We start from the raw sequence: 18411 nt of genomic DNA on the forward strand, positions 1-18411 counted from the left end.
TATCTTTCACATTACATATTTTAGTTAACCTAAATTATACCATTACAGTAGATTATTTCACATAATGTTCTTAACAAACTATATTCGCTCTTCAATTACATATAAATTCCACAAAATAAAATACAATATTACATTATGACAATATTATTTGTACTTTTTATTAATAATTTTTACAACGAATTTAAACATATTTATCATTTTTACTATCTCGTTTCGTTATAATAAAAAATAATTCACCAAGCACGATTTACTAAAAAAAAAAAACCATTCATCGCTTATGCAAGCAAAAATATATACACATAAAAGATTTAAGCACTACTCATGAAACTAAAACATTTATGCATCGCACGAAGCGCGTATAAAATTATTAAAAGTACCTACAAAATAATGATCTATAAAAATACAACCACCATTTTCAATAAATTTAAATGAACCGAACTTGGTTGTAAAATAACATAAAAAATAATAATAATAATAATAATATCCAACATACTTTATACATTTACAATAAAAAATAATTTATTTTTTATCTACCGGCTTACGTTTTATCGTATTTGTATTAAATAAAATTTCACTATCTACATTTCCCGCGTCTTTTTTAAACATCATCGGTATATTTGATTTGCTATCAGTATTATTCGGCACAGCATTTATCTGCTTAACGATCTCGACTTTCTCAGGATAAATAGTACTACTGGCATCGCTATCTTTTCTACGCGTAAATGACGAAATTCTAGTGACTTTGGGTTTTTCTTTAAGCGGTGGTTTCTCCATACGCTCAGTATCAGATCCCTTGCTCGCAGCGCTAGAACCGGCAACCCCGAAAATTTTATCAACATTCACAACTGTTTGAATTTCCGGCGAGGGAATTGCCGAAACTTTTGGTATAATACGTTCACGATTTCTCGTTACATTCGTCGTAGGTTTTATTATTATTTTCGGTCCTTTTACAGTACCCGTAGGTGCTATTATTATCTTAGGCTCTTTCCTCTCACCAATAACGTTACTCGATACCTTAAAAGAGTCTGTGCTTTGAGAATTAACTAAACTATCTACCGGTTTAGTGAATTTATCAGCGCCCTCTTTAACCGGACTGATAACAATTTTCGGCTCTTGATTTAAATTATTAGGAATGTCTGGTACTTTTGGTGTGATGACTATTTTAAAGTCATTCACTGGCTGCTGATAAGACTCATCTGAGTCTTTAGCCTGTTTTCTCATTGTTTTGTACCAGTTTAAATTTTTAATACTTACATTAGGCAATGATTTGTTGGTCTGTATAGTGGTTAAATTATTTATATCCTCATACCAATTACCATTGATACCGCCAATATTTCTGTCTAATCCATCAGCAGATCGACTATTAGCGCAGCTGTATATCTCGTCATTGAAAGCTTTGTACGTGGAGCCATGAACCGGACATTTTGGATTAGCAATAATCGAGTTTGATGAATCCAGTAATTCTGTTTGATTACGATTGTGTTGAGATAGAACTTGCTGTGCGTCAATGGCTATCTGTTCAATAGAATCAATGATACTGGAATCCGAACGATTCTTACCACAAGAATCTTGTCTCTTCAACAATGGACCGACGTGAAGATTCGTTGTAATTGGCTCTCTATCTTGATTCTCATCCTCCTCAGGTAAATCAAGACTTTTTGAAGTCCCGAAAATTCTTGGTGGTGGCTGTGGCGGACAGCCCGCACCACAAGAAGGATGCGGACCCTTTCTGTGATTTATTAACCCACCGGTACTATTTAATTGTTTCGGCGCAGCATAAAAATTAGTGACCGGTAACGACCGTCGTTTTTCGATATCCGGTAATACTTTCGGATAGTTTCGTCGTTTTATAGTCTTTAAAGCCTCCTCTGGACTTATCGATTCCCTTTCAGCAGCTGGTTCGCGACAGGTTACATTTATATCCGGCTGCCCGAAAGTTGTCATTTTTGGTATCGTTCCATAAATCCCTTCCTCGGGAACTGTTTTTGAAATAACGCTATTACTTCCATCGCAGGTGTCATTCGAAACATCTTCTTCGAGTGTGTAAGAGTCGTTTAGATTCAACTTGGGTAATTTTGATTTTAATTTTGGATTTATTTTGGCGTAAAGGCTGCTCGCACTACCGGAGTCGGATTCGTAAACGCGACTGGATGAGAAATTTGACGGCCTTGTTACAGTGGTCTTAAAAACACTCTCCATTGGCAAAGGGTCACTGCGCGAGTGATGGTGCTCTATAACAACCACCTGGGGAGCTGCCGTCTGTATGTCGATAAATTCCTCGTATGCATTCGTATCCTCGGCGTTTATGTCTTTAACTAGCTCGATTGGTATTTGATTGAGAATTGATTCAGTCCGTGTTGCTGGTGTTGCGTCAATTCCCACAGATACCTTTCCAGTTTTCGATTTCTTTACACCCGGTCTTATTGTCAGTGCAGGACTTTGATCGTATATTGGCTCTGATTTACTCATTTTTAATTGATCATCAACTTTTTTACGGTCTTCTTCAGACTGCTGTTGTGTTATTTTTTCTTGATGCTCTTTCTGTAAAGTTTCGCGGGTTTTTCGTAAAAATCTCGGCGAACATCTGCAACAAATATTCAAAATTAATATGCCAATTTAAATTCATGATAAATTGCTATTGATATTTTTATAAAATTGCCGCTTTATTTGAATGGAAATTTAAATTTATAATTTAAAAGTACAATTTTAAGAATTAACAAGAGTCCAATTAAAAAATATTAGATAGAAAAAAACATATAGATAAGTAAAAGTGAATCGTGTTCGATTTAAATGAATGAAAAAAAAAAAAAATTTAACTAAGGAAAATGTTATTTGTCGAGTTTTTTTAGATTCTTTTTTTTTTTTTTTTTTCTTTTTTTTTTTTTTGTAATGAAAAAATAATTGCGAATCTTCAGCACTCGTACTCATACACACAGACAAGTGGCATAAGTAGTCTGAGGTTGTCGACCGCATTTTGGTTCAACTGTATACGAATGACTGTTCGAGGAAGCAAGCGTAATTGGATTACCCCGGCCCAGGTTGGTCAAGAACTCCATTGCAGTTGTTGGTCGAGCAAATCGTTAATACAAGTGCACTTCAACAACGAATACGACTCGCTCAATTAGACACACTTGGGCTAGTACAAGAGGTACAACGAGGCGTGTACAATTCCTCTTTCTCATCTATATCTGTATCTACAGCTACTACGTATACATCAACATCAACGTCTATCTCTATATCTAGCTCTACCCTTACGTCTGTCTATATAAATACACAAGATACCCTAACCCTTGAACAGACTATAGTCAAGTCTAGTCTAATCTAGTCTGGAAACAAACCTCACCTGTGAACAATTTCCTGCTGAATCCATTCCTTAACTTTAATGTGAGTGTCGATGGTCGAGCTTGAATTTTGTCTCGAAAGTTTCGATTGTCGTCCAAAGTTTGAGCTGTTGTCATACGCTTTATCACTCTTTATCACTTGATGAATATCAAGTTTGCTGTCACATTTACGATTTAACTCACCACAATTTTCTCCCTGTTTGTCATTATTATTATGATGCTGATGGTGGTTTGCCTTTGACTTTCTCGATCCTGTGAGTACGCTGGTATTTCCAGCGCTTTTGCCGCTTGAACGTTTGAGGTTCTTTGTTAAGGGTGAATCTTTGCTCTTCTTTAACCTCTGGCGTCTGTGGTATATGTAGAAGAGAATTGTAAAATTAACCAACAGAAAAAACACACTTATCCCAACAACCATCGTGAAAGTTGATGAGGCTTTGAAGCTGCTTTCTGTTACTGATCCATCCTCGTCGTCGTTATTATTATTATCATTGCTATAATTATTATTGACATTCTGCCCGGGCGATGCATCCGCGTGAGAGATGGGAAACCTATCAAAGGGTCCACTCTGCTCATTGATAGATCCATAACCGGGGTCGAAATTAGCGGGTATCCCGGTTGTGGGTTTGATACCAAACCCATCGAGTGGTTCGAATGAGCTTGTGTTCCTGTACTTGCCAATCCTATCAGCGTGATCGAGAAACTCTGGTCTGGGTCCTCGAGGCCTGTGTCTAATTAGGTTTGGTATGTCTTCGTTCCAAAATTGCATTTCAGCTTCTCGATACTTGCGCCCAACTCTCGGTGGTATTGCTGTTAAAATTACCTTTTTTAATTATAACTTTACTTATTAGATTATATATTACTGCTATATATATATATATATATATATATATATATATATATATATTTATATATATGTATAGATAGAGAGATATATCAAGAAAATAATATTGAGAAAAAGTTTAAGATGTACTCTTACTTAAGTTAAAGTAAGTTTCGTCGACGATATTGAATTCTGGCCAGTCTAGCTGATACTGACGCCATTCTTTTGGCCCATCTGTTAAATAGGTCATTCTTCTCGGTGCATTTGGATTCCTTTAATGTAAAAGTATTTATTTATTTTTTTATCTCCTAATTGGCTGAAATTTCAATTATTAACCGAAAAAAAATGATTCAAATTTTCAGTTACTAGAGTCGTAAATTTATTTTTCTATTATTCAGATATATATCGATCTAAAAAAATTTATGACGATCAATGTTAGATTTTAATGATCTTTTTTTAAATTTTTTTTTGAATATTTGAGTGTAATAAAAAAAAAGGAATAATTAATAATCTCTTATTAAATTTCTTAATTTATACGAAATTCTGGATAGATGGAATTTTAATTAATTTAATTATTGATCGAAAATTAAATGTTGTATCACTGATTGGTCCGACTTTTATTAAAAGGAATTAATTTGTCCTACATAAAACTCACTCTATATTTTACTAGCGTATTCGAAACGAAATGATTTTTTATTTTCTATAACTTTTTTTTCTTTCATCGTATAGTAAATTTATCCAATTTGTATGCGTAAAACGTTATATAGCTCGAGTACACTTGTAGTCACTAATCTTTGGAGCGGATCCAGTTAACGAGTCCCTTTAACGATTAGTATACATGACTGTACGTTCGACGCTAATTTGTACAGTATATTCATTTCGATTTTTATTTTTTTCAATTTCAATCTTTTTATATATTTTTATATATTCGTTCATTTATTTATAAAAAAAAAAAAACTATGTGTTTTTGTATCTCATGTAATATAAATTCATCGAATCGAGTGCTCTCAAAATTTCATTCGTTTGATTGAAGCATATATCAAAGGATGTTTCAATCATTTCCATGTATTCTATTACTTTTTAATATTTTTATTTTGTTGTCAATATCAGCCAATTACGGTAATATCCGTTACGGCAACAAAATGCTCTCCGTTATTGAAAACTTTTGTATGCTCTGAATTAAATTTAATCCCGATACTAAAATATGAAGTTATCACGATATTTTTACTTTGAAACAGTAACTCAATATAATGTTCTACTTTTCACAATTTTAATGACAAAAATGAATATTCACTCGTTCAAATTATTATTATCATTATTTTACCGATAGTATTTTGACCCACTGTATAGCTCTTATTTTTTTTTTAAACTCTTAAGATTTTAAAATTGTCTGTTATATTTCAGACAGTTCAAAAATTTTTAAATTTGTCTATAGAAATTTTTGAATTGCCTGAGACATTTTAACGAAAACAATTTTTGGACAAAACTCAAATAAAAACCCGGGTCAAAAATAAAATTGAACCTATTTTTTGTAAGACAAACTCAGCTTTTTTTTACGGAGATATGAAATATATTTAGTTTTCGTCATGGTTTAGACTTAAATGGCTTAGTCACGATTTAAAACAAAAAAGTTTAAATCAAGTCGAAATTTACTTGGTTGGACTTATTCGGCTTGAATTATAAGGCGAAAAAGTCAAAACTAACGTGAAATAATTTTTATATATTAAGATGAAAGTAAGACAAATAAATAACTTTTTTTTGACTTGGTTCAGCAAATCAAAATTAAGGTGAATGACTATCGTGCGCGAAGTAAAGACACATATGTTCAAACTGAGATCAAAAAATACGAATAAATTCAAATTAAGATGAAAAAAGTTCAAAAAGTTGAAAAAAACCTCATTTAAGTCGAAAAAGTCGAAATCTTATCGAAAAATCGTCGGCAAATCGATAACTTCAAAAGAAAATAAGGCGAAGTGAGCCTGAATCAAGTTTTATTTTTGACCCGGAATATGATTATTATTAATTATATTAATCACGAGTTAAATCAGAGTAAAATTAAAGAAATGATAATGATTAATAAAGCAGTTAATAATTAAACATGACAGTAAAACATATAGATTAAAACAATTTAGCTGTAAGCTATATTTACTTTGTACTATAAAGTATAAAATTGAAAACGATCCATTCGGAAGGGAGTGCTAATTTCTGACGCTGTCTAAAAATGATAAAGTGTAACCAATTCGCCCTCCAGCTAAAATTTACTTCCCCACTCTCTTTTTTACCTCTCTCTCTCTCTCTCTCTCTCTCTCTCTCTCTCTCTCTCTCTCTCTCTCTCTCTCTCTCTCTCTCTCTTTTAAAATGGTTACGATCTCGTAATTTGTAGCCGAGGGATGGGAAAGAAGGGAGTAGGGTGAAGGGTAATCGTTTCCATTGGACAAATTAAAACGAACGATTCAACCGAGCGTTAATTTAACAATGTCTACCGTCAAATCAATAATCATTAATTAAATTATTCTGAAAATCGTTGGTACGTAAAAGGGGAAGCCACCAACTTCCGCGTTGTACGTACACTATGTCCGCCGTATTGACAAAACGTGAATAAACAAAAATTTATGTTTTCTATTGCTATACTATATATTTATAAACCGATTCTCAAAATATATATACATATATAAATGCATTATGTACTTATCGAATTCAACAAATGCATAATTTATTAAATTGACATTTGTTTTTTTTTTTAATTGCCGACTATAATAACTTATATATTTATTTATTGTGGTATGTTCGAATACAACCAATTTCTCGACACAATTATATTTAAATATTTAAATTTATTTGTGAGTGCAATTGATAAAAATTCTTTGATCTCTTTGCGTACTATTAAACTAAAAAAATATAACACTGAAATAAATATTAAGAGATAAAAGAAAATTGTTAAATTTGCCTGCATATAAATTTATAAAATAATTTTGTGCAAATAATATAAAGTTTAAATTCATAATTTTTCAATAAAACAAACGTGCATATGATGATGATACTGAGGATAGCGACGCGAATGTTTAATCACGAATGCATAAATAAATATTCAGATGAGGATTTAATTAAAAATTGTGTTTTTATTCGAAGCTTTTGAGTGACCGTGTGGTTATTTCGTTGATGTGTTGCTAACCCTCTTACTCTCCATATATATATACATATATTATATACATATTTGTATGTATATGGAAGCGTAATTGATTCTGTCACTCTCCACCGCCCAATTTTCTACCGTTAAAATGTAGTTGAGTATGTAGAGTATATTGTGGGAGGATAAAGCCTCTGAAAGTGTGAGAAGGGAGGAATCGAGGGTAGAGTCACCGTCGACTCTTCATACTCTGTAAATTGCTCACACGTATGCAGACAACGGTTGGAACGTTGCCCACTTCCATTTTCTAGTAACCAACATGTCATTCTCGATTTTTCTTATTTACTGGAGGATAAGTATAAAAAGGAATTTCATATACTTATTTTTATTTTTTAATTTAATGAATTTAAAAAAATTTCTGTTTTTTTTTTTTCATCTGAATAGTTTTTATTTTATTTTTGTGGTTTCGGCGCTAGGCTTAGTGGATTCATACGTACCCAGTATAGGCAAAATTACACCACCAGGTCATCATGGCCTCGGAGAAAAGTGTTTCACCGATATTATATCGACCGCGCAAGTGATATTTTCCACCGTCAAGTGGAACGCCCAGTACGTATGGCAATTCCTCGCCGTGTACTGTGTGCTGCCGTTGTTGCTGGAAATTTTAAATTTGCTAAATATTAATAATTATTATTAAATAAAATAGAGAATAAAGAAGAGCCGGATAAAATTCGGGCACTTAAAAAAACCTGGACTTTTTTTCTAAAATAAATAATTCACTTTTTTAAGCTTACATCAATATTTGCTTTCGCGCTCCACACGTGTTAAATTTTTTTCAATATAATAGTTTACAGAATACCATTTGATATAAAATTCAAATATACATTTCAATTTAAAGATTAAATTTATTTAATTTTAATGGCAAAAATAAAAATAAAATAAAATAAATATTAAAACAATTCAAATTAACTCTTATCCGTTGAATTTAATAATTATGTGGAAAAATATGGGATAAAATCCAAAAAGACTGAAATTTAAAGCTACGGTCAACAAACAGCTTTTATGACTTGACATTTTTTTCTATTCAAATATACGTTTTTACTTTAAAAAAAAATCATAAAAATTCAAATTTCCGAGCTCCAATTAATTTATTTTGAAAGTCAAATCTCGTATATTAAATATTAAGAGCCGAATATTCGAGTTGTCTTGTAAGAGTTCTATTACATACGTGGAAATTGGCAAACAAAATTAAAAAATGAATAAAAGCAACTTACACCCGAGTAGTCTTGCATAGCTCTTGGATGTGAGAAGACGTACATATAACTTTTGGGATTAGCTTTGGCATGTAATTTGCCAGTCATCAGAAGCGGTGCGACTGTGCCGCTATCGGAAAAAACGTCCAGTACAATATCACGATTTTTCGTCGGATAATCATTGGTAAATCCATCGAGAAAATCTCCGCCATAATGCTCTAAAACCCGTGACAGTATCAGTTCTGGTTCTAGTTCATGAGTTGCCTGAAAAATATACACCTAAATGCTATGTACACTCGACTACTGGACTAGAGTAGACCATACTCTCTCTCTACAGTACTAAAGTATTTCTCTTCTATTTCCCATTCCACTTAAACTCATTCTCCAATACTTTATCCAAACATATATAACAGGTATCATAGTAATAAAAAGCTAAATATAAAGAATGTCGATCTTACTTTAGCGTGATCACGAATCGCCTCGTCCCGCTGCCCGTCCAACATTCCGTGTAGCACGGCAACCGGCGGTAAAATGTGAAACTTTTCGGATTCAGTAACGCCGTACATCAAGTCAAAACTGTCGATATTGATTGGAAAATTGCATGATAAATATTTTCGACGTACATACACTTTAAATTTATCTATACCTATATATATTTATATATAGATAGATATATAAGTTTTTATATTGCACAAACCTGCCAAACACTTGGGCATTCTCCATCAATCTTAAAGGCTTCTTTGGTACAACAGCCCGATCGATAAGTGGCGCGAACGCTGGCACATATCGCGGCTTATCGATCCTCACATTCAATAGTCTATCTACATCTCTATTTCGTAAACATGACGCTAATTCGTTGTCATTTGTCGTTGGGCAGTTCAATGCATATGCGACCTGAATAACAATAATTATAATTATTATTATTTACATCAAGTATGGAAAAGAATGATACTGAAGTAAGCCAACGTCTTATAGTTTTTGGACTTTATTTTAAGCAATAAATTATAAAAAAAAAATATTTTAAAAAATTGCACCTGTAGTTTTTTAAATTTTCTACATGTGCATATTTTTAGTTTTTTTTTTTTTTTTTGCAATTGATTTGTTGAAAAAAAATCCGAAAATTACTAATTGTCTACTAACTTCAGGATTATAAAGAAGGACAAGAATTTTTACCCATACGAAAAAATATATATTCTGGCAGAATAGTATATATGAGGCTTATATATTTAGTGCTGTAAAAAATTAGCGGAGTGAACATAAAGTAAATCTGGAGTGGATGACTGCATATTTATTTAGTCCCTTCGGAGTGAAATTTACTTCAAAGGAAAGTTAAAAATCCTAAAATTCTGAATCACTCCCAATTTTTTACAGAGTAGTAATGTCGTATGCATGCTATTTTGCCAGCATCTTTCCTGGGTATATATTTTTTGTATGGGTGGTTTTTTAAGTAATAAAATTTAGAGGTTATTTCTAACTTTGTTAGCTGCCGACGTTTTTTTACTGATCATATTAATTACCATACTTCCAAACATTTTAATTAATAGTAATTACCCAAATTTGTTTCGTGCTTAAATAAATACTAAGTTATATTGCAAGCTATACAATTTACTCAGAAACGTTAATTGCTCACTTTTCAACTATTTACCAAATAAATAACGTACTACCTAGAATCAAACGAAAATCAATTACCGCCCGCCTCTCACTCAAACATCTACAATTATTTTCTCAAGAAATTAACCAATTAATAATATTTTCCCTAAGTAATTTGACCGCATGAGAGACGAGTTCCTGAAGCGAACTAAATATTTAAATAACAGTAAACATCAATTACTGTGTGAAAAATTTTAAATCTAGTTGCAGTCAGAAAAAAAACTGATAGCAGCTCATTCAATAAAAAAAACATAATTTACTTGTTTAGTTATTTGTAGTGGAGCTTTTCCAATGGCGTCAGAACTTAAAGCCGAGCCGGACATTAGAATAGCACGTTTAAATAGACCTGTAAATACAAAATCTAGTTAAATCCGTAATTCAATTATAATGATAATCATGACTATAACAACAATACCAGTACGCATGACATATCGCATTACTAATCCTAATAATATTATATATAATAGTGCAACATGAACAAGTGAAGCGTTAAAATTAATTTGACAATTATCCTTCACTATAAACTGTCAGGTATAGTGCCCGAAATGAAATTGCCTCGGCTAATTCTCTTCTGACGGTTCCAATTTTGAGAAACAACCGTGGAATGTCACTGTACATACCTCACTTGAAAGGCCGGTCAAATATGTGTTGGGTACTGATATATGTTGTATGTAAGCAATATATATATATATAGTATCTCGAGCAATTGCTTCTACTACATGCCATAGGCAAATTTTTACCAAACAGAGGCTTGCAAACTGACCAATGGAATTTATTTCCATCAAAATCACTCGGAGATTCAGTTCTGCCTCATTAGTTCAATATTGACAGATCTCGGTATGCCAGTCTGTTTGACTCGGTCATATTTGTCTATCTATAAACTATAATAGTTAAATTCGATTTACCTTTGTTATTAGCAACAGGACTTATGAGAAGTAAATTTGCAAATATTGCTCCGGTACCATGTCCAACAATAGTAACAATGTCTGGATCACCACCGAATTGAGCGATATTTTCTTTCAACCATAAAAGCGCCGCTGTTTGGTCAAGCAACCCGAAATTACTGGCCGCATCGTCGCTTGTACCCGGTCGCAGGAACCCTATAATAGACATGCATTAATTTTTATTTTATTACATTATTTTCCGCCCGATTATCCAGTAATTTCATTTTAATATTCATTATCGTTTGTAAAAAAAAAAACTATGATGATGATAATAATAGTAATAATAATCATAATAATAAAAGCACCGAAATAACTTAACTTGATCGTACGATCGAGCGGATAAGCGACTTTTACCTCTATTAACAAGTTTAGTTGATTCAAATTTAATCCTGAAAATTGTTTTACAACTTGTTCAGTACCAGCGGGTCCATGTTTTGCAATTTAGCAGTCTATAGATATTTAAACCCGAAAAGGTTTGTGTGTGGGTGGGAATGCATTTAAGAAGGAAAAAAGTAAAAAATAATTGTCAGATAGGAGGGTAGAAGTGAAAGAGGAGTAAAAGAGAGATGGCTGTTTTAGCAAACTTACCCTCTACTCTTACGACAACGCGGACTAACTGTGTCCGTCTCGCGTTGGTGGTCGGAAAAGCACTAAGCGCTTCCCTGGCACTTTAACTTAATTTATGATTATGGTTTCATGTTTTTTTTTTTTTTTTTTTTTTTTATTTTTTATACTTAAACCTTTTTGCTTTATTTTAACCACTCTGCCAACGGATACGTAGAGTGAGAGCTTTCGTCTCGAGTACTACATGTGATAACTATCGTTACATTGTCTCTGGTGTCCTTGAGCACGAACCAAAAGTTGTTTGTTTTAAATTAAACCACGCAGAGACACTCAAGTTGTAGAAAAATATTTACAATGTTTGCACCTCGGAAATCAGACTGGTGAATGAATTATGTTATTTCTAAGTATAATAAATTTTAAAAAATAAATAAAAATGTGTAAATTTATTATTTAAAAATATGCTTTCACTTCTTTCAAGATAACTTAAAATTTTTAAAATTTATTCACTCGATTGAATTACGAGCTTAGCAAAGCAGAAGCAAAAACTGCAAAAAATATTTTTCTATGCAGAAAAATCTTGACTTATAAAAATTAATGTCGCGTGTATAAGTCACGTGTCGCAGTAAATCAGAGATCGGAGAAAAACTTAAATAAATACACACACGAAAATGTACCTTTCAGTATAAATAATATTAATAAAATAATTTATCAACGTGTTATTAAAATACCGACGATAAATATCCTATCAAGTTTTAATTAAAAAAAATGCGGCTAAGTATTTTAATTATAAAGTTAACTTACCCAAAATACCAAGACGAAAATTAATAGTTACAAAGACGACGTTGCCATAAGCCGCTAGAACGGTACCGTCGTAAGGATTGCCGCTATTCCACTCAAAGCTTTCGCCGTGGATAAAAACCATAACTGGATACCTTCTTGAATTAACTTGACCTAAAAAGAGTAAATTAACTTATATTGAAATATTTTACCCAAGCTTAAAATTCAACATCGTATAATACGCTTATACTTTATCCTCAGTACACTCTGCGCACACACACACACGCGCATACATCTATACAGTTGTTTGATACCGGTACACTGTTCGCTATCGAATTTTCCTTAAATTTTCAATAACAACCGCGCCACATAATATCGTAAATAACACAAGAGAACAAGCTTTGAAAGTGTATGAGTAAAAGTAAAAGAGGAGGCGCAGCGATTTAATTTCTTCGACAGCGAGTAAGTATGCCAACGTACCAAACTCGCTCTTCTTGGGTACGAGGCCTCTGCTTTACTGTATCTACTCCTCTGTACTGTACTCTACTTTACTTCTAAGCAAAACTTTCCAAATTAACTCGTTATTTTACCTTAAAGCAACTTTATCTCCCGATTTAATTAACCTCTAACAATTAATAAGACTATAGCGAGCTATACCAAGTCTCGATTTTTTTTTGCCAACACATATATCGGTCGAGGTTCCGAGATTGGGTTCGGGTCATAAATAAAGATGAGAAATATAAAAATTGACATTAGACCGATTTGTCTGAGTCGGAAAAATCTTATCGGGAGACAAGAGCCGACGGATGAAAAATCCGAGCTGCAATATATTTTGGTAGGGATGAAAATTTTTTATTCCGAAGAAGAATAAATTTCCGTTTGAAGGAGGTGATAAAGAATACAAAGTACCGAGCCAGGTAGATGTATAGGCTAGATTGTTAGATGGTATAGATTGACGTGTTTAGAAAGGAGAACAAATAGGTTTACCGAGAAATCCAGTGTGTTGTTGCCGTATGATGAGTTAAAAATGAAAAAAAGGACAAGGTCTGCCGGAAATTTACATGAAAATTGAAAGGTTCGCCCTCGGCTATGATACATTGATGTATCGTCGTTATATTATCAGCTGTTATACTGTTATCTTTACTTTTACTGCCGTACAAGAGACCGTAATGTCCTCGTAAATCACATATATACTCTCTTTTGCATTATATCATATATACATATCCATATATATAAAGAACTCGATAATTTTGAATTAAAATGATCCGTCAATTTAAATATTTTTATTTTTTTTACGAAATCCCCAAATTTTATTGTCCTCAGAAAAAAAATTTTTTATTCTAAATCACACATTTATTTTTTCGCGGGTTTTATTCAATTGTTTCAATGTTGAAATTGACCTTGAACTTGAGTATTGATGTAATATTTATATGAATAAAAATTTATATGAAAGTAAATAAAAAAAAGAATGAACGCATGAAAAGTAAGTAAATATAGCTGTCAAGTTTAAGAGAGAGTAAATCAGTAGACTTTGGCTCGGATTCAAGAATTTTTGTGGTTTAGAAGATGTTGTGGATCCCGGCATAAGAGAGATGAGGAGCTTGCAGGTCTCGATGTTGGATAGGTCACTTTCTTCTTTTTCGGGTCGGCAAGATGTAAATTGTTCGGGCATGCTAAATAAAGCTTCTGAACTGTAGACTAAAGCCACCTGGCACTATTACCCGCAAGCTTTACATTCTTGGAGTTCTCAAGCACGCTAGCAGATGGCGTCCCAAGGAGCTTTGTCCGCTTGGAATAAACCGAAAAACGATCAATATATTATTTACCTTAAGAGTGAGAGTAAAAATGAAAATATATAATTTCAATATCAACAAGGAATAAATCCGCTATCAAATTTAGTTTGGAAAAAAAAAAAATATGAACGAAAAAGATTTCTATTGAATTATTTTAAAGTTTCGATAACAAGATTATGCCTGAAAGATACGTCATTGCTACTTGGAAATTGAGCTCACGATTCTTAGAAAAGTTTATTTCTTGAGTTAAAACTTTCGTCCAACGATAATTAAACGTAAAAGTATTTTGTGTTGCGATTTTCACGTCACTCGAATAAACTAAATAATTAAAATTCCGAGAGCTAAAAACACGTTTCGTTTATCACTAATTATCTTTTTAATCCGCTGATACTTTAGTTATTTTCCTGTATGCTTCAATGAATTACGAATGAAAATACGATTATATCTTAGTGGGACCAGCATTGGTTAGGACAGAACCCAGAACTGTCGTTCTAACCAGCGGGTTCACTTGAATGACAAAAGTTAGCCGGAAACTTTTGTGTAAGCACTCGAAATGTCAGAAAACTATGTTTGTTATATTAGCGAACAAATGAATAGAGACATTGGGTGAAACCTTGGGTTAAGGCACACTCGAGTAAAAGAATAGACGACAAGTAAATAAAATTGAATGAACGAAAGTAAAACTAAAACAAAAACATAAAACATAAAGATTAAAACTTTGACCTTTTTTATTCTACAAATGGGGGAACGCAATTTCCCAGAAAACATCCCGATAAGAAATTACGTTTACGCAGGAGACGCAGTATCATGATTTCGGGGTTAGAACATATATTTTTTCAAATACATAATTCGTATGAATAATCAGAGAATCTTAAATTTTATGGCAGTTATTATAAAACGATTCGACAAAAAGAGGGTCGAGAAAGTTTTTTAGTCTGTTTTTTGATAAACTGATAAATAAAATATATATTTATGTATTTAAGTCGTACCAAAAAAAAAAAAATATTACGAAATTAGAAATTTTTCCCCGAATAATTGATAATGAATTTTTTTTTCTATTGAATGAGGTCTTTTCAAATCAAAAATTAAATCGATGAAAATGAACTTCATATTTTATATGAAACTTGCATAAAATATACAAAAAGTTACTCAAAACCATGTTCAAGTTTAGCATTCTGAAAATTCCATGTAAAATGCAAGAGTTTATTAGAAAAATTTCAGAAGAAAAAACTAAAGAAAATTTAACTATTCGCTAAATTTGAATTTCTCCATAGATTAAGACTTTTGTAACCATTTATGGGTTCATTATAAATTCAGCGAGAGTAAAATTGAATAAAACGTAATAATGTTTTCCATAAATTATTAATTATCGAAAACTCTAAGCTACTTACTAGAAATTCGTTAATTATATTCTGAAATAATTCAAAAGCTGACAACTTTTAATCCATACCAACTTTACACTAGAACGCGAGTTGCTCCAAAGCTGGACGAGGAATTAGTAACCACTTGCAGTATTTGTTTTTCTAGACCGTTAATGATCTAATAGTTTTAAATTCATGTATGAATTTTTGTTAATGCAACCGTCGAATACAATTGAAGTTTTTGAATCTGAAATTTTTTTGATACCCAGGAAAAAGTAAACTACAAAAATTACTAAAATTAGTTTCGCGTTTTAATATGTCGATTTGAACGATACCGCGAAAATTTTATTATTTTCGTGGTTTGACGTTTTCAAATATAGTATTTTCAAGTCGTTCAAACAAAAATTCTATTTTGTATCATAAAATTCATTGTAGCAGATAAGAATTATTTTCTCGACGGTGAAGGGTTGAGCCGTATCTTGATCGATCTTAATTGTATGAATTTATGAATCTATTGATAATTTGAATATTTTAAGCGGGAAATGTTTTCACATTTTATTTGTGTTTATTTTCGTTTGAAATTTTGTGAGCGTAAAAGTTTGTAGCATACGTAATTTGAGTATATTTAAATTTATATTTAGGGGAGTTTAGTCAAAAATGTAAATTAAAAAAAAAAAAAATCGGATTTATGATAATTAGAATGAAATTTTATAATTATTTTTAACTCGAATTCACTCTGTATGGTCGGTTTCATAAATTATTCAAAAAAAATTCATTCATCGTCGAGCAGTGTACGGTTCCATAGGTGAAAAAAAAAAAAAAAATAAATTATGCACTTTGAATTTTTTGTTATCAAATATTACCTCTACTTTTTTCACTTGTATCCAATTTCAATTAATATTAATAATCTATGCTAAATTTTTTTGAAAAGAGTAAAAAAAAATACTAATAAATCCAATTTTAAATTGACAACAAAAAAAAATTTTTTTTCGAAAATTAAAAAAAATAATTAATTTATAAAGTAAGTAAATTAAATATAGTTGGAGATAAAAATTTTTCTAACCAGCAAAAATTTATGGAACAAAGGTAAATAAAAAAATGTTTATTATTAAATCGGGAGACAGATTTTTTTAGTAAGGTACTTTAAATGCATTACACACGTCTAAAGCCAGCTGGGTGGCTAGCTAGGCAAAGAGTCGACTCGTAGATGAGCTTTCCATTTTGCTTTTCATTCTTGGTTACCTTGCCCACTTGTGAGTTTTCTCGACATATTTATGCAGCCCGCGATAACCGGACTGTCCCTTTTTAAAACGTGGCTTAAAAGCTCAAGAGGTGAGAGCAAAATACACACACCCATGCATGCATCCATATACACTCATTTTCCCATGTATGATAGTTACTAAGCCTGGGAATATATCCGGTTGCTATACAATTTTACCTCGCAATAAGCGTACTAGCGCCCAGACTATTCGTTAATTTTTTTTCTATCTGTTTATTCATTTATTTTCATTTTTTTTAGTCCCTTTCTTTTCTCTTTATCCTCTCTATTATATGCGTTCTTTAACCCGCTGGTTTTTGCATAATTTACGCCGCATTCAGATAAATATGAGTATGTTTTAATGTAAATATTTTGAAATTACAAAAATATTTATCAGTAACTAGAATTCCCATTATTTTTATTATTATTTTACTTAATTTACTACGGGGTATTTTATCGAGTAGTTGGTATTAATTTAAAAAGTTTAATTATTTTTTGCGTTAAAATTATTTTATTATACTTTGAAAGTCCATTTTGCCCCTCCCATGACCCTAAATAAATTGAAATAAAACTTCAGTAGTTAAAACTCTGCCGATTTAATTTATTAACTTTTAAATCAATAGCCGGTAAAACAATTGTTTTTATTAATACGTAACTCGCATGGCCTATCAAATTAAATAGATCTTTTGACTAACGTGTGTTAACAAACGACAGTATGAATAATGAATAATTAAAGTAAATCGATAATTGGCAGCAATGACAGTTATGCAATTGCTATTGTGACTGAAACTTTAATTATGTACATAATTTCATTGACAGAAAAAAAATATAAATATATAAAAGGTTAATATAAACGATTTTTATTCTTTTATGCCGAAAAAAAGTTTACATGCACATTTAAATTGATATTGAAAAGCTTAACGCACATTTACAGAATTAAATTGACCGTTAATTATTTTTACATTATCAGTACACGAATAAATGTAAAATACTTTTTAACCGAAATTTATTTGGTAACGAAGAACAAATGAGTTTTATTATTTGCGCATAGAAGAAAAATAATTAAAATTTTTTTTTTTAAAAATAATAAATAAATTAATGATACTCGTTCATTTTTTTAATGATCTGTATATATTTATACGGGGATTACTTACCTATATGAGAATAAAATTCACGGTTTTATTTATATCGGAATATCATTATTCAGCTCAAAGCGGCAAAGGTTTCAGATATGTACCAGGTAATGTGTATTGATGTGTGTGTGTGTATATGTGTGTTTATGTTGGGTATGTCGAGGATGTATAAACCGTAAGAGAGTCGGTGGAGACGGGGAAGTAGAGAGCTCATAGAAAGTGGGTGAATGAAAAAGCGAGTTGGGTGGAAAGAAGGTGCGCATATTTCGCGTGCCCGATTCAGCTCGGCCGAGTGGAAAACTACTGACGTCATGAAAAATGACGCCATCAGTGTAAAACGGCTTACTCTCAAGTGGTTGACTTGCGACCTAAGGAAATTACGTTTGCGCT

General features: G+C 31.8%; 1 protein-coding gene across 1 annotated transcript in view; it reads right to left on the bottom strand.

Annotated features, from left to right (window-relative positions):
* The window catches only part of LOC103568161 (uncharacterized), a 42101-nt gene continuing 23690 nt past the window's right edge, over window positions 1–18411 (bottom strand). The window contains exons 3-12 of the mRNA XM_008544888.2: window positions 12501–12650; window positions 11097–11291; window positions 10452–10537; window positions 9239–9435; window positions 9000–9117; window positions 8563–8805; window positions 7786–7943; window positions 4318–4433; window positions 3344–4148; window positions 1–2584 (exon numbers count right to left, since the gene is read on the bottom strand). Coding sequence (XP_008543110.1) covers window positions 520–2584; window positions 3344–4148; window positions 4318–4433; window positions 7786–7943; window positions 8563–8805; window positions 9000–9117; window positions 9239–9435; window positions 10452–10537; window positions 11097–11291; window positions 12501–12650 — 4133 coding nt within the window. The 3' untranslated portion in view covers window positions 1–519. The remainder of the gene's footprint in view (window positions 2585–3343; window positions 4149–4317; window positions 4434–7785; window positions 7944–8562; window positions 8806–8999; window positions 9118–9238; window positions 9436–10451; window positions 10538–11096; window positions 11292–12500; window positions 12651–18411) is intronic.

Source organism: Microplitis demolitor, chromosome 4 (genome assembly GCF_026212275.2).
Source record: "Microplitis demolitor isolate Queensland-Clemson2020A chromosome 4, iyMicDemo2.1a, whole genome shotgun sequence".
In the NCBI taxonomy this organism is placed as follows: domain Eukaryota; kingdom Metazoa; phylum Arthropoda; class Insecta; order Hymenoptera; family Braconidae; genus Microplitis; species Microplitis demolitor.